The 14,673-nt window shown below is 37.4% G+C and overlaps 1 protein-coding gene across 9 annotated transcripts in view; it reads right to left on the bottom strand.

The window, feature by feature from the left end:
• The window catches only part of PPFIA1 (PTPRF interacting protein alpha 1), a 60,814-nt gene that overhangs the window by 21,137 nt on the left and 25,004 nt on the right, over positions 1 to 14,673 (bottom strand). For 3 of the 9 annotated variants that reach the window (XM_062621911.1, XM_062621912.1, XM_062621916.1), the window contains exons 6-19: positions 14,188 to 14,289; positions 13,751 to 13,972; positions 12,716 to 12,862; positions 11,635 to 11,769; positions 10,856 to 10,930; positions 10,360 to 10,443; positions 9,668 to 9,799; positions 7,517 to 7,579; positions 6,201 to 6,280; positions 5,811 to 5,943; positions 4,935 to 5,158; positions 4,307 to 4,541; positions 1,259 to 1,288; positions 341 to 492 (exon numbers count right to left, since the gene is read on the bottom strand). In XM_062621911.1, the coding sequence (XP_062477895.1) occupies positions 341 to 492; positions 1,259 to 1,288; positions 4,307 to 4,541; positions 4,935 to 5,158; positions 5,811 to 5,943; positions 6,201 to 6,280; positions 7,517 to 7,579; positions 9,668 to 9,799; positions 10,360 to 10,443; positions 10,856 to 10,930; positions 11,635 to 11,769; positions 12,716 to 12,862; positions 13,751 to 13,972; positions 14,188 to 14,289 (1,814 nt within the window). The remainder of the gene's footprint in view (positions 1 to 340; positions 493 to 1,258; positions 1,289 to 4,306; positions 4,542 to 4,934; positions 5,159 to 5,810; positions 5,944 to 6,200; positions 6,281 to 7,516; positions 7,580 to 9,667; positions 9,800 to 10,359; positions 10,444 to 10,855; positions 10,931 to 11,634; positions 11,770 to 12,715; positions 12,863 to 13,750; positions 13,973 to 14,187; positions 14,290 to 14,673) is intronic. The other 6 variants (XM_062621915.1, XM_062621919.1, XM_062621920.1 and 3 more) reach the window with 3 other exon arrangements.

Genomic DNA, 14,673 nt, shown 5'->3' with positions numbered 1-14,673 from the left:
AATGATGCTAATTCTGCAATTTATTTCTAAGTCCATACCTAAATCCCAGCCTCTAAAAGACAGCTGGAATTGTACATCTTTTATTACCTAAACATGAAGCAAAGAATGCAGACCTTGAGTACCAGAAGAATTCTTCAGATAAAGCCATTTCTGATCATTAACAAAACCTGTATTCTTGTTGTTTGTGTCACACAGCCACCCGTTTATGTGTTCACACTCTAAGAAAGACTTCAACATCCGGACTAAAATCCCACAGGCTGAACAGCTCTGATTATTAATTTTTTCTGATGATCTGAAATATTAAGGTGCTGGTAAGCCTGAATTATTCACAGTTACTTACTTTCTAATATCCCTGATATCTTCATGGCTCACAGTATGCAAAGCTCCTTTTTGGACTCTGTCCAAACGCAAAGATCGAGGTGAAGAAGGTGGCGATGTCTCACATTTTATTGTAGTTTTATCATCTCGTACCTCTTCTCTGGAAGCTGGAGACTAATGGAAAATGAATGAAAACGTGAGGGGTTAGGTGGAAATGCCAAACCACAAATGCAATTATCAGCACTCCACAAAATATAGAGGAAAAAAATTAATTTTTTCAGTGTTAAAGGAATACTCTTGCTCTCAGCATTCTGCAGCTGCATATTTGACTCGCCTGCATCTTCTGCTGCCTTCAGTGACAAGCTATTCAATTTAAGTCTTAGCTTGTGACATGAGCAAGTAGCACTCATCTTTTATTCATTCAGAGAGCTAAGAACTGAAGTAATGTCTTCAACACCATGAAACTGATACACCCGACTTCAGTTTAAGCAAAATGTAAAGACAGAAAACCAAAGAGTCCTGTGAGAGAAGGCATCTCAGTTCTCACTGTTACATGCTTAGACAATCAGCAGCAAGATGACCAATTCTGTGAAGTCAGATTCTGCATACCTGTGGCTATGGCTCAAAGTTTGATTAATAGAAATTAGGCTTACTTGTGTGCATAGCAACAGATCTTTAAAGTTAAATATTGTTTCATGAAGACTGCAAAAAAGTGATTACAGACAGAAAGCAACACAGGAGTCCAAAAACAAACACCACAAACAACAAACCCACACTTCAGGTAAAACGATTTACATTTTACATTTCATATCAAAGAGCACGTAATGGTGCTTTATTACAGAGCAACCCTGCAACTGCTTTCTTTATGTTCCTGTTATCCATTAATGAGTTTGGGAACAGGGAAGGAAGGCACACCAGTAAATAAACTAAAGATTTTTACCTTTCTACGGTGTTTCCTTAAATCACTAGGCTGACAGAGGCATGCAAAGGAAAGAAATTCGGAAAAGCTGTATTTATTGGAAACTGTAGCACAGACTGAAACAACTCATACAGACAAAACATATTGGGGAGAATATAAACAACAGTTACAGCATGGCACAATGATACACAGTGCAAAGTACTCTTCAAATCACAAATTACTTAGATGTATCCCTGAAGAGGGGTAAAGGAAGTAAAAAAAATAGAGGAAGACTTACAGTTGGTTATCTACTGTAATAGATACAGTAAATACTGTAAAATACAGTAAAAATAATATAGATGTTTGAATGTATTGCTGCCACAGGCAAATTAGCACACAAAACGTGCATGGTCTTCAGCAAGAAACCAAAGAAGTACATGAGGGGCATAAGGCATTGCATTTAAAAGGAGAGGATTTCCAGTCATATGTCAAGGACCTGCCTTGTACGATAGCACCTACATGGTAGCTACAGCAGGCTTAGTACCTTGTCTGCAGTAATCCCTTCTCACATATTAGTGATTTCTGCAGTTGTTTCCTACACAGCATAAAGAACCAGCCATGCTTTAGTAACTGTGAAGGACAGAGTGCCAACAATAGCCGATTTCTATACAGTAACAGTATTCTGGTTTTTCACTACATTTAAAGCCTGGAATGGTTGAGCAGGAGTCTGCCACCAGTTTTGTTTTACCTTCCATCCACTCCAATGCCACTGTATCTCTCTTCCTAGGTGGACAGGTACTTCTCACCTCTGCCAGTGCACAGAGCAAGGCAACAATCTGAAGTTACATCAGCAATGCTAACAAAAGTTTAATTTATATCATTTGCTTCATAATTATCATTTGCTTCATAGTTATCATTCCATTTAGCAACAAATTGTTTCAAAAGGCTGTAACCAAAATAGAGTCAGTCCCCTTTGAAATTGGGGGAAGAGGGAATATTGTGTCGTCTTCCCCCCACAAACAACAACTTTTAAGCATTTTTATTTAGAATACATACAGCATTATGTTTATTTCTTATTTAGACTACATGCTGCATTATTCAGCATGAATATGCAGTTATTAGTACATAACTATTAATATGTAAAGTTGTGTTCAATCTAACCATATGGTGCTATATTAATAAATTGTAAGTTCACAGAATTATAGAAGGGTTTGGGTTGGAAGGGACCTTTAAAGATCATCTACTCCCACAAGTTCTTACACAAAGCACAGCAGGCTCATTTTCCCCTTGCTGGATCTTTATCTATTAATTCTGATAACCCATAAAAATGTTTACCATATGGAATGAAAACAGGACCTGTTCAAGATAGCTGTAGGTTTCACAATTTATCACGTTGATTCCTTATAATTCTTTTTAAGCATCAGGGGGTTTCAGGTAACTGAACTGCCTACCACCAGTTGTAGTAATGCTAACTGCAGTTAGCATTAAGCAAATTTGCCTACACAAATCAGAAACTAATACAGCTTTCTATTAAAACACAGGGGGAGAGGGGGACAGGGGACCACAAGAACTCATTCAGTCTTATAATTCGTAATAGCCATTCCAAAAGCTTCTAGAAAGCCCTTATCTGTAGCACTGGAAGAATAGCTTCCTGTTTTGAAGCTTTCACTAATCAGTTGCCAGACAAATGCAACTGCAATAACAAATCAAATGCTTTTGATTCACAACTGTTATGATTAAAAGTGAACTTAATTACAGTTCACTATTCTTCAGTGACATTAGATTTGAACACAAGACACTTTTTTTCTGATCTAGCTTCCATGAAAATAGCTACTTCCATTTGTATATGGTTTTCTGTAAGGTAAGTACTTAAACTGCTTATTACTGTGAAACATCCAAATACAAAGCATGCCACATTTTGAAATGTGCTTGACCCTAGATATACAGTTAGAACTAGTGTAATGATGTTTTTTAAATGCAACAAAGGAGAAATGATTCCTCTTCATGGAAAAGGAATAGACTTTTTGGAATAGGCACAGATTCATTTCAAAAAGCCAACAGAAGTAGTTAGCTAAAACACCTGTTTTTAAATAATCCTATAAAGAGACCTAAATGAGCCAAGTCTGTTATTTACAGTCTACCTGGTCTTACAGTGATAGAAAGCATTCTTTGTCTACTGATTGGTATGGTTTAGGCATGATACAAGTACAGTAATCCAAGGTGTAGTAAGTATGGTGTTATATGTACAAGAAGTAAGTTTCCAAATGCATATGCAAACCTGGAGACAAGGTGATGTGTCCAGAAATAAATCAAGAGAAGCAGCTTTTCCTGGAGAGTGCCTGCAAACAAATACCTGTATCCAAGATGCTCCTTAGTGAAGGGTATCCCAAATATGAGAAACTCTTAGGTTTGCTTAACACTTACATAAAAACAAGGAAGTCGAACACTTGCACCTTCATTTTATAGACAGGTTTATGTGCATTAAGCAGCACCCAGAAGGATTAATTTTTCTAAGCAGTCATATGAACGTCAAAGAAAGGATGCATCTTTCTCTACTCACTGAACTCCTAAGCATAAGTTGCTATTTCATCAGCTACTGGGTCTAACAGATACTTCTTTTACCTACCAGCCTTTATAGGCTAAAACAAGATACTAGCACTCATTACAACAGCTATGATACCTTCAGAGTCATCAAGAGTAAAGCAATATATGTAAATAACTTTTTAGCTGAATATTTAGTAGAATGGTGGAATAAAGCTTAAAGCAGAGGAAGAAAGTGTTTGCTGTAGCAGGGGTTGAAAAGAAATTGTTGTTTCTTCTAGGAAGAGAAGTTGGAAGAAAGACCAGAACAACAGAATGAATACTTAGGCATGAGATGTTGACCAGATAATACACTTGAGTTCTGAACGTTTTTCCTAATCATTATGATTGTATCTTACACTTTTTATAGAAGTTGAAAGGAAGCAGTAGGAAAACCTAGAGAAAGGAAAAATACAGCTGAGAAAGAAAGAGAGGAAGGGGAAATAAAACAACCCATTTTCTAGAGACAAGGAACATTCTTCCAAAAAAATCAAGTTAATGGATACTTACCAGTGTCATGATACCTAGTCTGTCCACTTCCCGAGCTGGACTATGTGGAATCCGCCTTGGGGTGGAGCGACCACTGCCAGGCGGGGAAGAACCGGCAAGTGAACCACTTGCATAGGGAGGAGGAATGGAGCTCATGGACCGGAATCGGCCATGGGCATCCAAACTTCCACTACCCACTCTGCTCTCAATCTCCTCTGCACGCTGCTCTGTGTTTTCCTTTTCTTCTTGTATAAGTCTAAAAGAAAAAAGGTTCAAAGGAACATGACATTCAAACAAGACCCATATGAACAGAGTGGCTGACTCAGGCATTAGAAAGAAGCAGTAGTTATCAGACAAAACAGACACACTGAAAATCTACTAATCCAATTGGAAAGAAGTGGTAAACACTCCTGCTGTTACCACCGTGCAGGGGTTTCTGTCAAACTAAAAACACGCAATCCCTTCCATAAATGGGTCTAAGGATAAAGAATGAAAAAGTACTTGGGCATAAAGCAAGTTAGTTATGACTGTCAGCCCCCTTCCTAGGAAACTGAATGGACAACCACCATTTTCCAAGTAACCACACAAAAAGGATTGTTAGTGTCACAAACTCATTTTTAACCAAACCTTAACGGCAGACAGACCATACCTAATCTCTTTGTTGATGGCATCCAACTGTTCTTGAAGCATCATGGCCAAAGTCTGAGCATCAGCCTGACCACTTGGTGACAGCAGATCCACTGAACTGAATATAGTTTCCCTATCATCCTCAACATCAGACACATCAACATCACTTTCAAATGCTTGGGCCACATTTGCCAATACACTTGCTTGCTGGGCTCGCTCCCAGTCCTGCTCATTCAGAGTCTGAACCTAAAAGACCAGAAAAAAAAGAAAAAATCCAAACTCAAATGGGAAAACCACGACGTTTTGCTGGTTTGCAATATGTAAAATAAGTTTTAAAGAGCCCACTTACATGCTGAATGCATCCATCGAGACAGCAATGTTTAGAGAAATGTAAAGAAAAAAAGCTGTAATGTAGAAAACTTTGCCTCTTACAGTGAAGTGAAATGTAAAAATGGGCATCCCCATTGAGTAACTGTAAATGTCACGTATCTTGGGCTATATGCACCATAAATTACAGCAGCATTTTGCTATCAAATCCAGTGAGGATTTTGGAATCAGCTTTATGGACTGAGAAATCACAAGTCCTGAAAGGGACTTGAAATTGCTTCCAGAACAGTTATGTGTTAGATTAGTGAATGGACACTAAAGCAGGACTGTTTCAAGTGATATTTTACAGGCTCATCATATCTAAACCAAATTGGAGCTCGAAATAATAATTTTGCTATTATTTGTTAACAAATAAAAAGACTGGTAGCTTTGCATGAGTTAGTAAAACAGGATCTATAAAATCCAGCATTAGTATTCTTATGGCTATGTAATCCTATTCTAAAATCTCCTTGCAGTAGATCAGCATCATCTTGCCAAAGGGTTGTATTTATTTTCATTTGAGTTCTCTTACCTTTGAAGGCTCATCTCTGAGAGCTGCCACACGTCCTTTCTGGGGACGCCTTAACACTGAGGAGGTGCCATAGGAGTCTGTGTGACTGTCAGCCACAGATGAAGGTGTCATTGGGTATCTGAAATCGGGTCGGCTACAACACCAAGAAACATTTTATCCTTATGAATGTAAGGGGAAAGGGGAAAACAAACTCAACCAATCACCCAAATCATTCCTCTTGTCCCACCAATACCAATTTTAAGCAGTATAAAACCTGCTTTATATGCTCTAGAAAGAATCCATTTTATAGCTATGACTTAGGTATTTTCAGTTAAAATAGACAAAATTACATTTAGCAAAGAGACTTGAAAAGAAATTAGAGAAAACTGAACTAGAGTTAAGTGGTGGTACCTATGGTGAAGTGATGTGGCTCTGAGTCTCACTTGGTCGTTTTCAGCCCTTAATGTTTCAACATTTACTACAAGTTGATCCTGTAAAAATAAATAGATAAAATACACAACAATAATGCTTGGGGGCAAAAAAAAAAAATCTGTCAAATACTGATTTATAAACTAACATTTAAGGGTTTTACCTCATTTCTATGAAATTCAGAAATCACAGATTTTAAAACATAATCCTTCAATGATGTAAAACATGAAAGTGATTTTTGCCACAGCAATACAGCATCATCACGAAAGGGTATCCAAGAGTAATTCTATTGCTTCTCTACACTGTGACTTTAGGTAATGACAATATGTATTTTAAAAAGGCGCCAAATAAAATTCACATATTACTAATTTTACCATACACAAGTGAAAGTATTGAATATGAAACAAGAAGATTTTTCTAGCTCTGGGCACAAAGGTTCTAAATGCATTCACTTTGAACTTGGACAGTTTTATGTGCTCTAGAAATTCTGAATTTAACAACAGAAATCCAATGAATGGGAAAACAACGCAAGAGTAATAAAAAGTGCCTGATGATGAACATCTGTGCCTCATGTGAGAACTGCTAGCCTACACATACAGAAATTCAAAGCATATTCTGCAAAATATTCTGAATGTGTTCTCCATTTTAGTCCAGAAGCACAGCCTCTACAGTATGGCCTAGTTACTTACTAGAGTGATTTGGGGAGATGCAGTACACCTGTGATATAATAAACAATAACCAAATCCACTGCCCACTGATTAAGGATGCACAGGAATGAAAGGCCCCACCACTATTATTCAAGAAGGGAACTTGACAGTCCCAGGACAAGTAAAACACCCGAGAGCTGCTATTGCAAAGGAACAGCCAAGCCTAACTCTCTCCAACCAATTCTTAAAGTTTTATCAGACAAACAAGCATTTCATGATACCCAATGCTTTAAGGAAAAAATGGTGGGAAAATCCCCAATATTAAAAGCATTTATCTTTTAACTGTTCAAGTTTATACATAAAACAGTACAAAAGTTCTACACAATCTTCAAACTTGGACAAATTGCCAGTATCTCCAGCTACTTGACATATTCAGAAGTATGTTATGTCTCTGAGTCAAGCATTATGTATTACCTATTAAATCATCATAAAGCTGAGGCACACAATGCCATAACATGAGCAATAACAGCTCCCTACTTTTAAAACAGAGCAGGTAATGTTATGTTTTATGGGGGAATTAAAGCCCAGTCATGCTATGTAGCAATGCAGCAATTATTTTCCAGCATAACAGATCAGAAAAACATGTTCTACCTTTTCATGCTGAAGTTCCTCTATTTGTTTCTTTGCATTTTCAATTTCTCGAAGAAGTGAATTCTAAAATAAAATGTATCATAAATCAGGTTACTTATGACAGCTTCCCACCCTTAAACCACAAGCAAGACAAGTACCAAAAAAACCCAGTCACCACTATACAGACAGAAACATCTTAAATTACAGATACTTTACTGCTTTCATCATTTCATTTTGATTATAGTTGGAGGTTTATAGTCCCAGGTGTACAGCCCTCTAAAAATGGCTTTAGTAACAGTGCAAGTTCCATAAAAACTTAATACCAACCTTTTGAAGCTCCGTTGGACAAAGCTAGTAAAACAACCAAAGGAATAACAAGGCAGCTAAACTAATTCAAAGTAATTCACCAAATGCTTACTAAGGCATTACTGGCTGTTACCATCAGGTTTTCATTTTATTTTCACTTGCCTAACATACAAAACTACCACACATTAATTTCTTGGAGGCATCCTATCTCCAGAACTGCAACACTCCCTGACTTAAGGGACTTTGTTAACATCAGAACTGTCATCTTTACAGTTATACCATGACTTCTGAACAACTCCAGTAAATATAAATACTTATGACTGCAACAATCTCTACTCAAAGCAGTTTCCAAAACCAGACTAAGAATCATCTGCGAATTAAGCAGCATTCACTTTTCCTTTTCCACAATTGCCAGGAAGTTCTGTTAAACATGTTTCCTTCAGGTAAGCAATATCAGTATTACATGTTTAAGATGCAAATAAAGTTTCATGCAAACAAGTCATTCCAGGAAAAAAAAAAGACCAGGAATTGAATTCTTCCAGGAAAGCGATCTTGCATTATTCTTCCCAACTTATCATAAAAGAATGAGCTGGAAGCCACAGCAAGAAAACTTTCCTAGAAGCTGTAACGGTGAAGGACAACTACATTTTCCTCATTATTAGTAAGCACAGTTGAGGTTTGGAAGGTAAAGGTGAGTTAGGGTCAACCCTAAGACACACAGTCTTCACACACGTAAAGAATATATGCAGTCAGCCATTTCTTAGATATTAAATTTGTAAGGACTATTATAGAACAACCTTGTTGATACCATATCAAAGCCCATACTAAGAATTTCTGAAGTATTAGGAACAGCTGGTGACCTTGAAAATAGTGATGATAACTAAAAAAAACACAAGTTTGGAGCCCTAGATGTCAGATGAAAACCATCTTTATCATTAACTCAAATGTTGAGAATCAATAGGAGCTACATTTGTTCTGCACTACCTGATATCTCTCACCTCCAAGGGTACAAAAGCAGGGCAAAAAACTAACTATATCTTCATAATCATCTCAGGGAAATACAGTCCTGGAATTCTGGAAAGAATTCATGTCAGATACAATGTCAGGTACCTGACTGATGCTTTAGGAATGAGAAATGAGTTGACATGAATGCAAGACAAAGCAAACATCTAATAGAAGTCTGAATACATTGTTATATATTGCAACTGAAGCATTTTATTGACATGACTTTAAAACAAAAGCCACTTTGCTTTTATTGACCAGATGGTCATTTCACTCTCCAGTAAAAGAAACAAAGTTGGATTAAAAAAAAACCCAGAACACAAGACAAATCAATTTGAAGTCAGCATCAAGAAAAGTGCTACTTTAGAAGATACTGCTTTGTTGGATGCAGAATAAGGGAATCTAACTTAAAGGCATACATGAAAGAAATAGCCATATATTCATACAGCCTGTCTCAAAATGATCTAGGTGGGAAGAAAACGGAGGACTATTTCAACTTGCAAGAATCTCACAATGACTCAGGGTTAACAGGCACAGACAAAAGTAGTGGCAAATAGAAGAAACTGAACTGAAAACGTCAAAGTTCTAATTCTTTAGACTTCCTGTATTACACCAGATGAGCTTATTTATGCAGTCCACACCGGTCACCTAGGGAATGTTACAATGCCCAGGGACAACCTCTAGAAAATGAGTTTGAAGAACCTGTTTTCAAAATCCACAGTAGAAAACAGCCTTAACATGAACTATTTATTAATAAGGATTTAGTATCTCCTCACTGAAGTTACGTACACATTGCAAAAGACACAAAACACTACACAATGACTAACATCTAATTAAAGTATGTGCTGGAATGTGAGTTGTTACCTTATCTTCCAAGGCAGCCATCCTTTCCTTGAGATGAAGTTGGAGCCTTTCATTAGATTCAGACAGAAGCTTATCAACAGTTTCTGACAAACGTTTATTATGCTCTTCGTTCATCTTCTCTCTCTGTCTGGCCTAAGATACATAAAAGCTACTGAAGTAACTTGCAATTTACCATGTCTGTAAGAACTTCCAGGTTGCAAAAAACAGTGAGCTTGCTTTAAACCAAACGCATTTTCTTTAATAGAAATATTTCTCCCAAGGAATAAGGAACACTGCATGTACCTTCACGACTCCGTAAGGGAGCATAAGGGACATTTAAGACTTCACTAACTGTTCAAAGATCAGAAGCTTGAACAGCTGAGCTTACACTCAAGAAAAAGCAGATTTCAGAACCAATTCCATTATTTATAAGCTAGGATCCAATTTATCCACAGTCATTTAATTGGCAAGTTTTTTACTTGTCTCCTCATCAGGAAGTATGTTTGGAAATACCTAATTGCTGGCCATATTTGGAGACTTTCAGCTTTTTCTTGAGATCTAAGATTAGCCATCACAGTTCAGTGGCTCAACATTCCCAGCTATTAGCCAGCCTGAACTCTGGCTTTCCTTTAAAGATGAGAAATAAAAACAGCTAGAAAAGGATTAGATTCTTTCTCTCAGCTTTGTATCTTGGCTAGAAAGATGTACGGTACCCTTTGCAGTTCTTGATTCTTTTCTTCTAGCTGTGCTTCCATCTGTCTCAGTCGTTCCTCTATATTGCCATGTCTCTCCTCAGCCTGTCAATTTGAAAACAACATTAGAATCTGTTTGTTCTACAAATAAAAAGGTTTCAAATGCATAGAAACATGGAAACACAATAATATATCTAACATGCTTTGTGCAACTGCCATTTATGCTAATACACGATGCAGAACAAATGCCTGTCACTGAAAGAACCTAGCAAGAGTCCGTATGGTAAGTAACAAAATGATGAAGCCTCTCACCCCTAGAGCACCATGAATCAACTCCTATTTGCAATGAGCTTGCAACAGCAGAAGTTCATTCATACCCCCAAGAAAGAAAAATAAAGTAAACTGAAATAAATGCATTTTCAGCTTTTCCTCACCAGCCTCAACATGACCCTTTGTTAGTACTCATCACAAAGCAGAAAGCAGCAAGCAGAAACAAGGACTAATATACAAATTCTACCTTCCTAAGCTTGGTGGTAAGTTCCAATAGTTTAGCATCTTTAGCAGCAGAGTTCCCAGGAGACAAAAGGTCAGACTACAGAGCCAGTTAGGGACAGGAAAGATAACAGGGAAAGAAATGAAACTAAGACTTTAAAAGGAAACATACACACATGCTTGAAAAGGCTTATTTGTAGTTATTACATATAATTCTTCAGACTTCATTATTCCATTTGCAGCCTTCTAAAAAACTCAGTATTAATGAGTACCACTACTTCTCTCTCTCCCCACATTCCTCACTTGGTTAACAGTGAAATCCGGTGTTCCCCTTCAGAAACAGTTCTTGGTTTTTGCAATTCTTGTTTTATGCAATTATTGACTGAATTTTAACAAAAAGCAGCAAAATACTAATTTGGAGACATTTTCATCGTGTAGCAGGAAACCGCCTCAAGTTCCAAAAAGAACAATTTCTTTTTTAAAAGTTAAAAACAAAGTAAACTGGAGTGTGTTCAGAGAGATGGAACAGAAAACAGAAAGCAAGGAGAAGCATTTTCTGAACTACCTAGGAGATGACAATCATAGAATAGTTAGGGTTGGAAAGGACCTTAAGATCATCCAGTTCCAACCCCCCTGCCATGGGCAAGGACACCTCACACTAAACCATGTCACCCAAGGCTCTGTCCAACCTGGCCTTGGAAACACGAAAACCACAATGTAACTAAACCCACACTAAGAGCAGATTTGGTGTAGCAGGACACCAATGGAGAAGAGAGTCTTGAGGACACTGTCCAACTGACTCACCTTCGAAAGTGCTGCAACTCTCTGTGCCAGCTCAGCCTCCACCTCTGGCAAAGTCTCAGCTTTTCTCAAAGTCTGCTGCAGCTTTTGCTCAGCCAGTTCCAGTCGTTCTTGCAATTGCCTGTTCTTATCTTCACTCTGGACAGGATTATGATCAGCAAGTGTTTAGCATTAGAGTGGCAATTAATTTTCATCACAGAGGAAGTCAAGGATACAGATTACTGCCCTTATCAGACCTCACTAGGCCCATACTGTCCAAAGCTGGTTTCATAACTAAAGATGCGGCATCCTCTCCCTTCATAACATGAGAGGAAGTGTTTTCTTATTTTTCCCTGCAGACAATTTAGTGTCTTCTCCGAAAGCAACTCTTTCACCAAACATAGTTATGTTACAGGAAGCAGCACAGAACAAGTTGTGTATTTCCTATGTCACAGCTGTGCTAAGACTTAAGTTACAAGGAAAGAAATCCTTCATATTTTAAATAACTTACACATATCAGAGTATATTTTTAAAGTATGTACAACTTTTGTCAAGAATTGCAGTAAAAGAGACTTCTCTTGCTGACTAGGAGTTGTCTGCCTCTAGTTTGAATGTGATTGGCTAAACAACCATTTCTGGTTTATAAAGTTGGACTCCTTCATGACAAGTGTATGTCAATTATCTTTCTGCAGTAAGGCAACATTTACTTCCATTACAGGCTACAAAAATCACTACACACTATATGAAGTTTAAAACCATTTTAGCTTCGAATGAGTAATTCTCACACATGAAACTAAAGATGTTTGGATATGCATATAAGAACTTGAAAATCCACACTTAATAGGGACAACAGCCCTGCTGCACTGTGATCCAGTGCAACAAAATGCCCAAAACCACTGCCCCTCCCCAACAAATTCTCTCATCTTTGCTTCCAGGGTAAAACTCCATATGATGCACTCCCCCAGTTACTGAAAAACCACCACTAACAACAGCACTTCATACACAGTATTTATCTTCCTAAAAGCAAAGTACTTTAGTACAGTATGAACATTATTTCCACTAGTTTTATGCTGAACAGAATGTACTTTATATTTTAAATTACAACCTGTCGATGCATGGAGTCTTTAGTGGCAATTTCATTTTCAAGTTTATCATTGAGGTCATGCACAGATGTAGCTTCACGCTGTGCAGCGAGGTAGCGTTTCTCAAGAGTTGTGATTCTCTCTTCCATGTCTTCCTTTTGGGCCATAGTCTATGCAAGACAGAAGACAGAATTTAGAATATAAAGGATTATTATTTAGTGATCAAAATGGGAGAAAAACCCACAAACCGAAAATAATCATAAATAAAGTCAGATAGACTCTTATTTCCTTCAGTAAAAAATGAAGTTAAAATAATTAAGTCTTACTTGGGCTTACAAGTTCAATGCCTTTTTTCCCTTTCAGTAAATAAATAAATGACTGAGGGTAGTGAGACACTGGCACAGGGTGCCCAGAGAAGCTGTGGCTGCCCCATCCCTGGCAGTGTTCAAGGCCAGGTTGGACACAGGGGCTTGGAGCAAGCTGCTCTAGTGGAAGGTGTCCCTGTCCATGGCAGGGGGTTGGAACTAAATGAGCATTGAGGTCCCTTCCAACCCAAACCAGTCTATGGTTCTATGATCATATTATACCACAGATCTGCTATTTGCTTTTTCAATGGCACAAACACAGCAATCTTTACTTGCTGGGGACAAAGTGTGTTCTTGGATTTAACTAAGCTCTGCTTCTATTTAATAAAGATACAGTACACTGCAATACATTGGATCTTGAAGATTAGTGACTGATCAGTAACAGGAACTGTCAGTCAGACCACTGAAATGTAAGTGATTCTTTAACTACATACATCTTTAAGAAATTTAAATGCCATGAACAATCTTGGCATTTATGTCAAGATCTTTTCAAGAACATGTTCAAGTTCACAGTGCTAAATCTTCTCCAGCTTAATGTATTCATGAAGTATCTAGTTAGTCTTAGATTTTCTTCTCAACTATCACACCAAAGACATTAAAAAGCATAAAGGTATAACTGAGCACCAGTAAGACTGACATTTTATAAAGCAGTTGCATTTGTGACTACCCAAATTCTGACAGTGTATTCCTCACCTCCCGTACATCTCTCTGTAACTTGGTATTCATTTCTTCAGATTTTATTAAGTCTTTTCTAGCTGTATCAAGATCTTCTTCCAGCTCTGTTACTCTGCTAGACAAAGCAGTAAGACGCTCTTTCATCTGTGTCTGCTCTTTGTTTTGCTTATCTATGATGTCCTGGAGCTCAATCACTTTAGTAAGATTTTCATCGTGGCATAAGGAACCATCAGAGGATCGCTATTGAACAGGGGAAAAGAAAATATGTATTTTCATGTTCCATACACATTTGAAAACCAAACTGTTACCTGTAAACACCCCTCCAAGTCCATTTATTACTGCACAAATTGCAAAGATTGAAATTGTGGTAACAGGCCTTTTAATTAAATCATCACTCAAAAATCTTTTATTATACTTTCAAATGAATGATTCATCATTAAAGTTAATATCTGTACCTTCCCATTTGTAGTTGGTGTATTTTCTTGTTCATGATTCATATCCAGCATCCCATCTGGAAGTGTTTTCTTCTGATTATTCTGCTCTTTCAGAATCATTAACTAAAAGAAAAGTAAAGTTTACATCCATATGTTTTAAGTCAGTTCCTTACTCAGTAATAATATAAAGAACAGCTGCAAAAGCAAAGGAGGAAAACAATTACTGATCCTACTGCAAGGTATATATTAATAAAATACGGCACAGGCACTCAGAAACTTATGCCACTGCAACCCAAAAGTTCTTACTTTAAAGCCACAGGAGCTCTTTTTGTTTTGATGGAGGGGATGGGCAGGGGGGAGTTGGGTTTAGGGGATTCCCCCCCCCTCTTTCCTGCTCTTTCAAAGTGACTAAGTTAAAAATTACAGTTATTCTATTTGTCAAAATATCAAACACAAGAAATTCAGAGTGAACCTTAATAACTGAATAAATTACTGTGTACAAATATT

Source organism: Pezoporus occidentalis, unplaced genomic scaffold (genome assembly GCF_034315485.1).
Source record: "Pezoporus occidentalis ecotype Australia unplaced genomic scaffold, CSIRO_AGI_Poc_V1 ctg236, whole genome shotgun sequence".
Classification (NCBI taxonomy): domain Eukaryota; kingdom Metazoa; phylum Chordata; class Aves; order Psittaciformes; family Psittacidae; genus Pezoporus; species Pezoporus occidentalis.
This window is presented reverse-complemented; position numbering and strand designations above follow the sequence as displayed.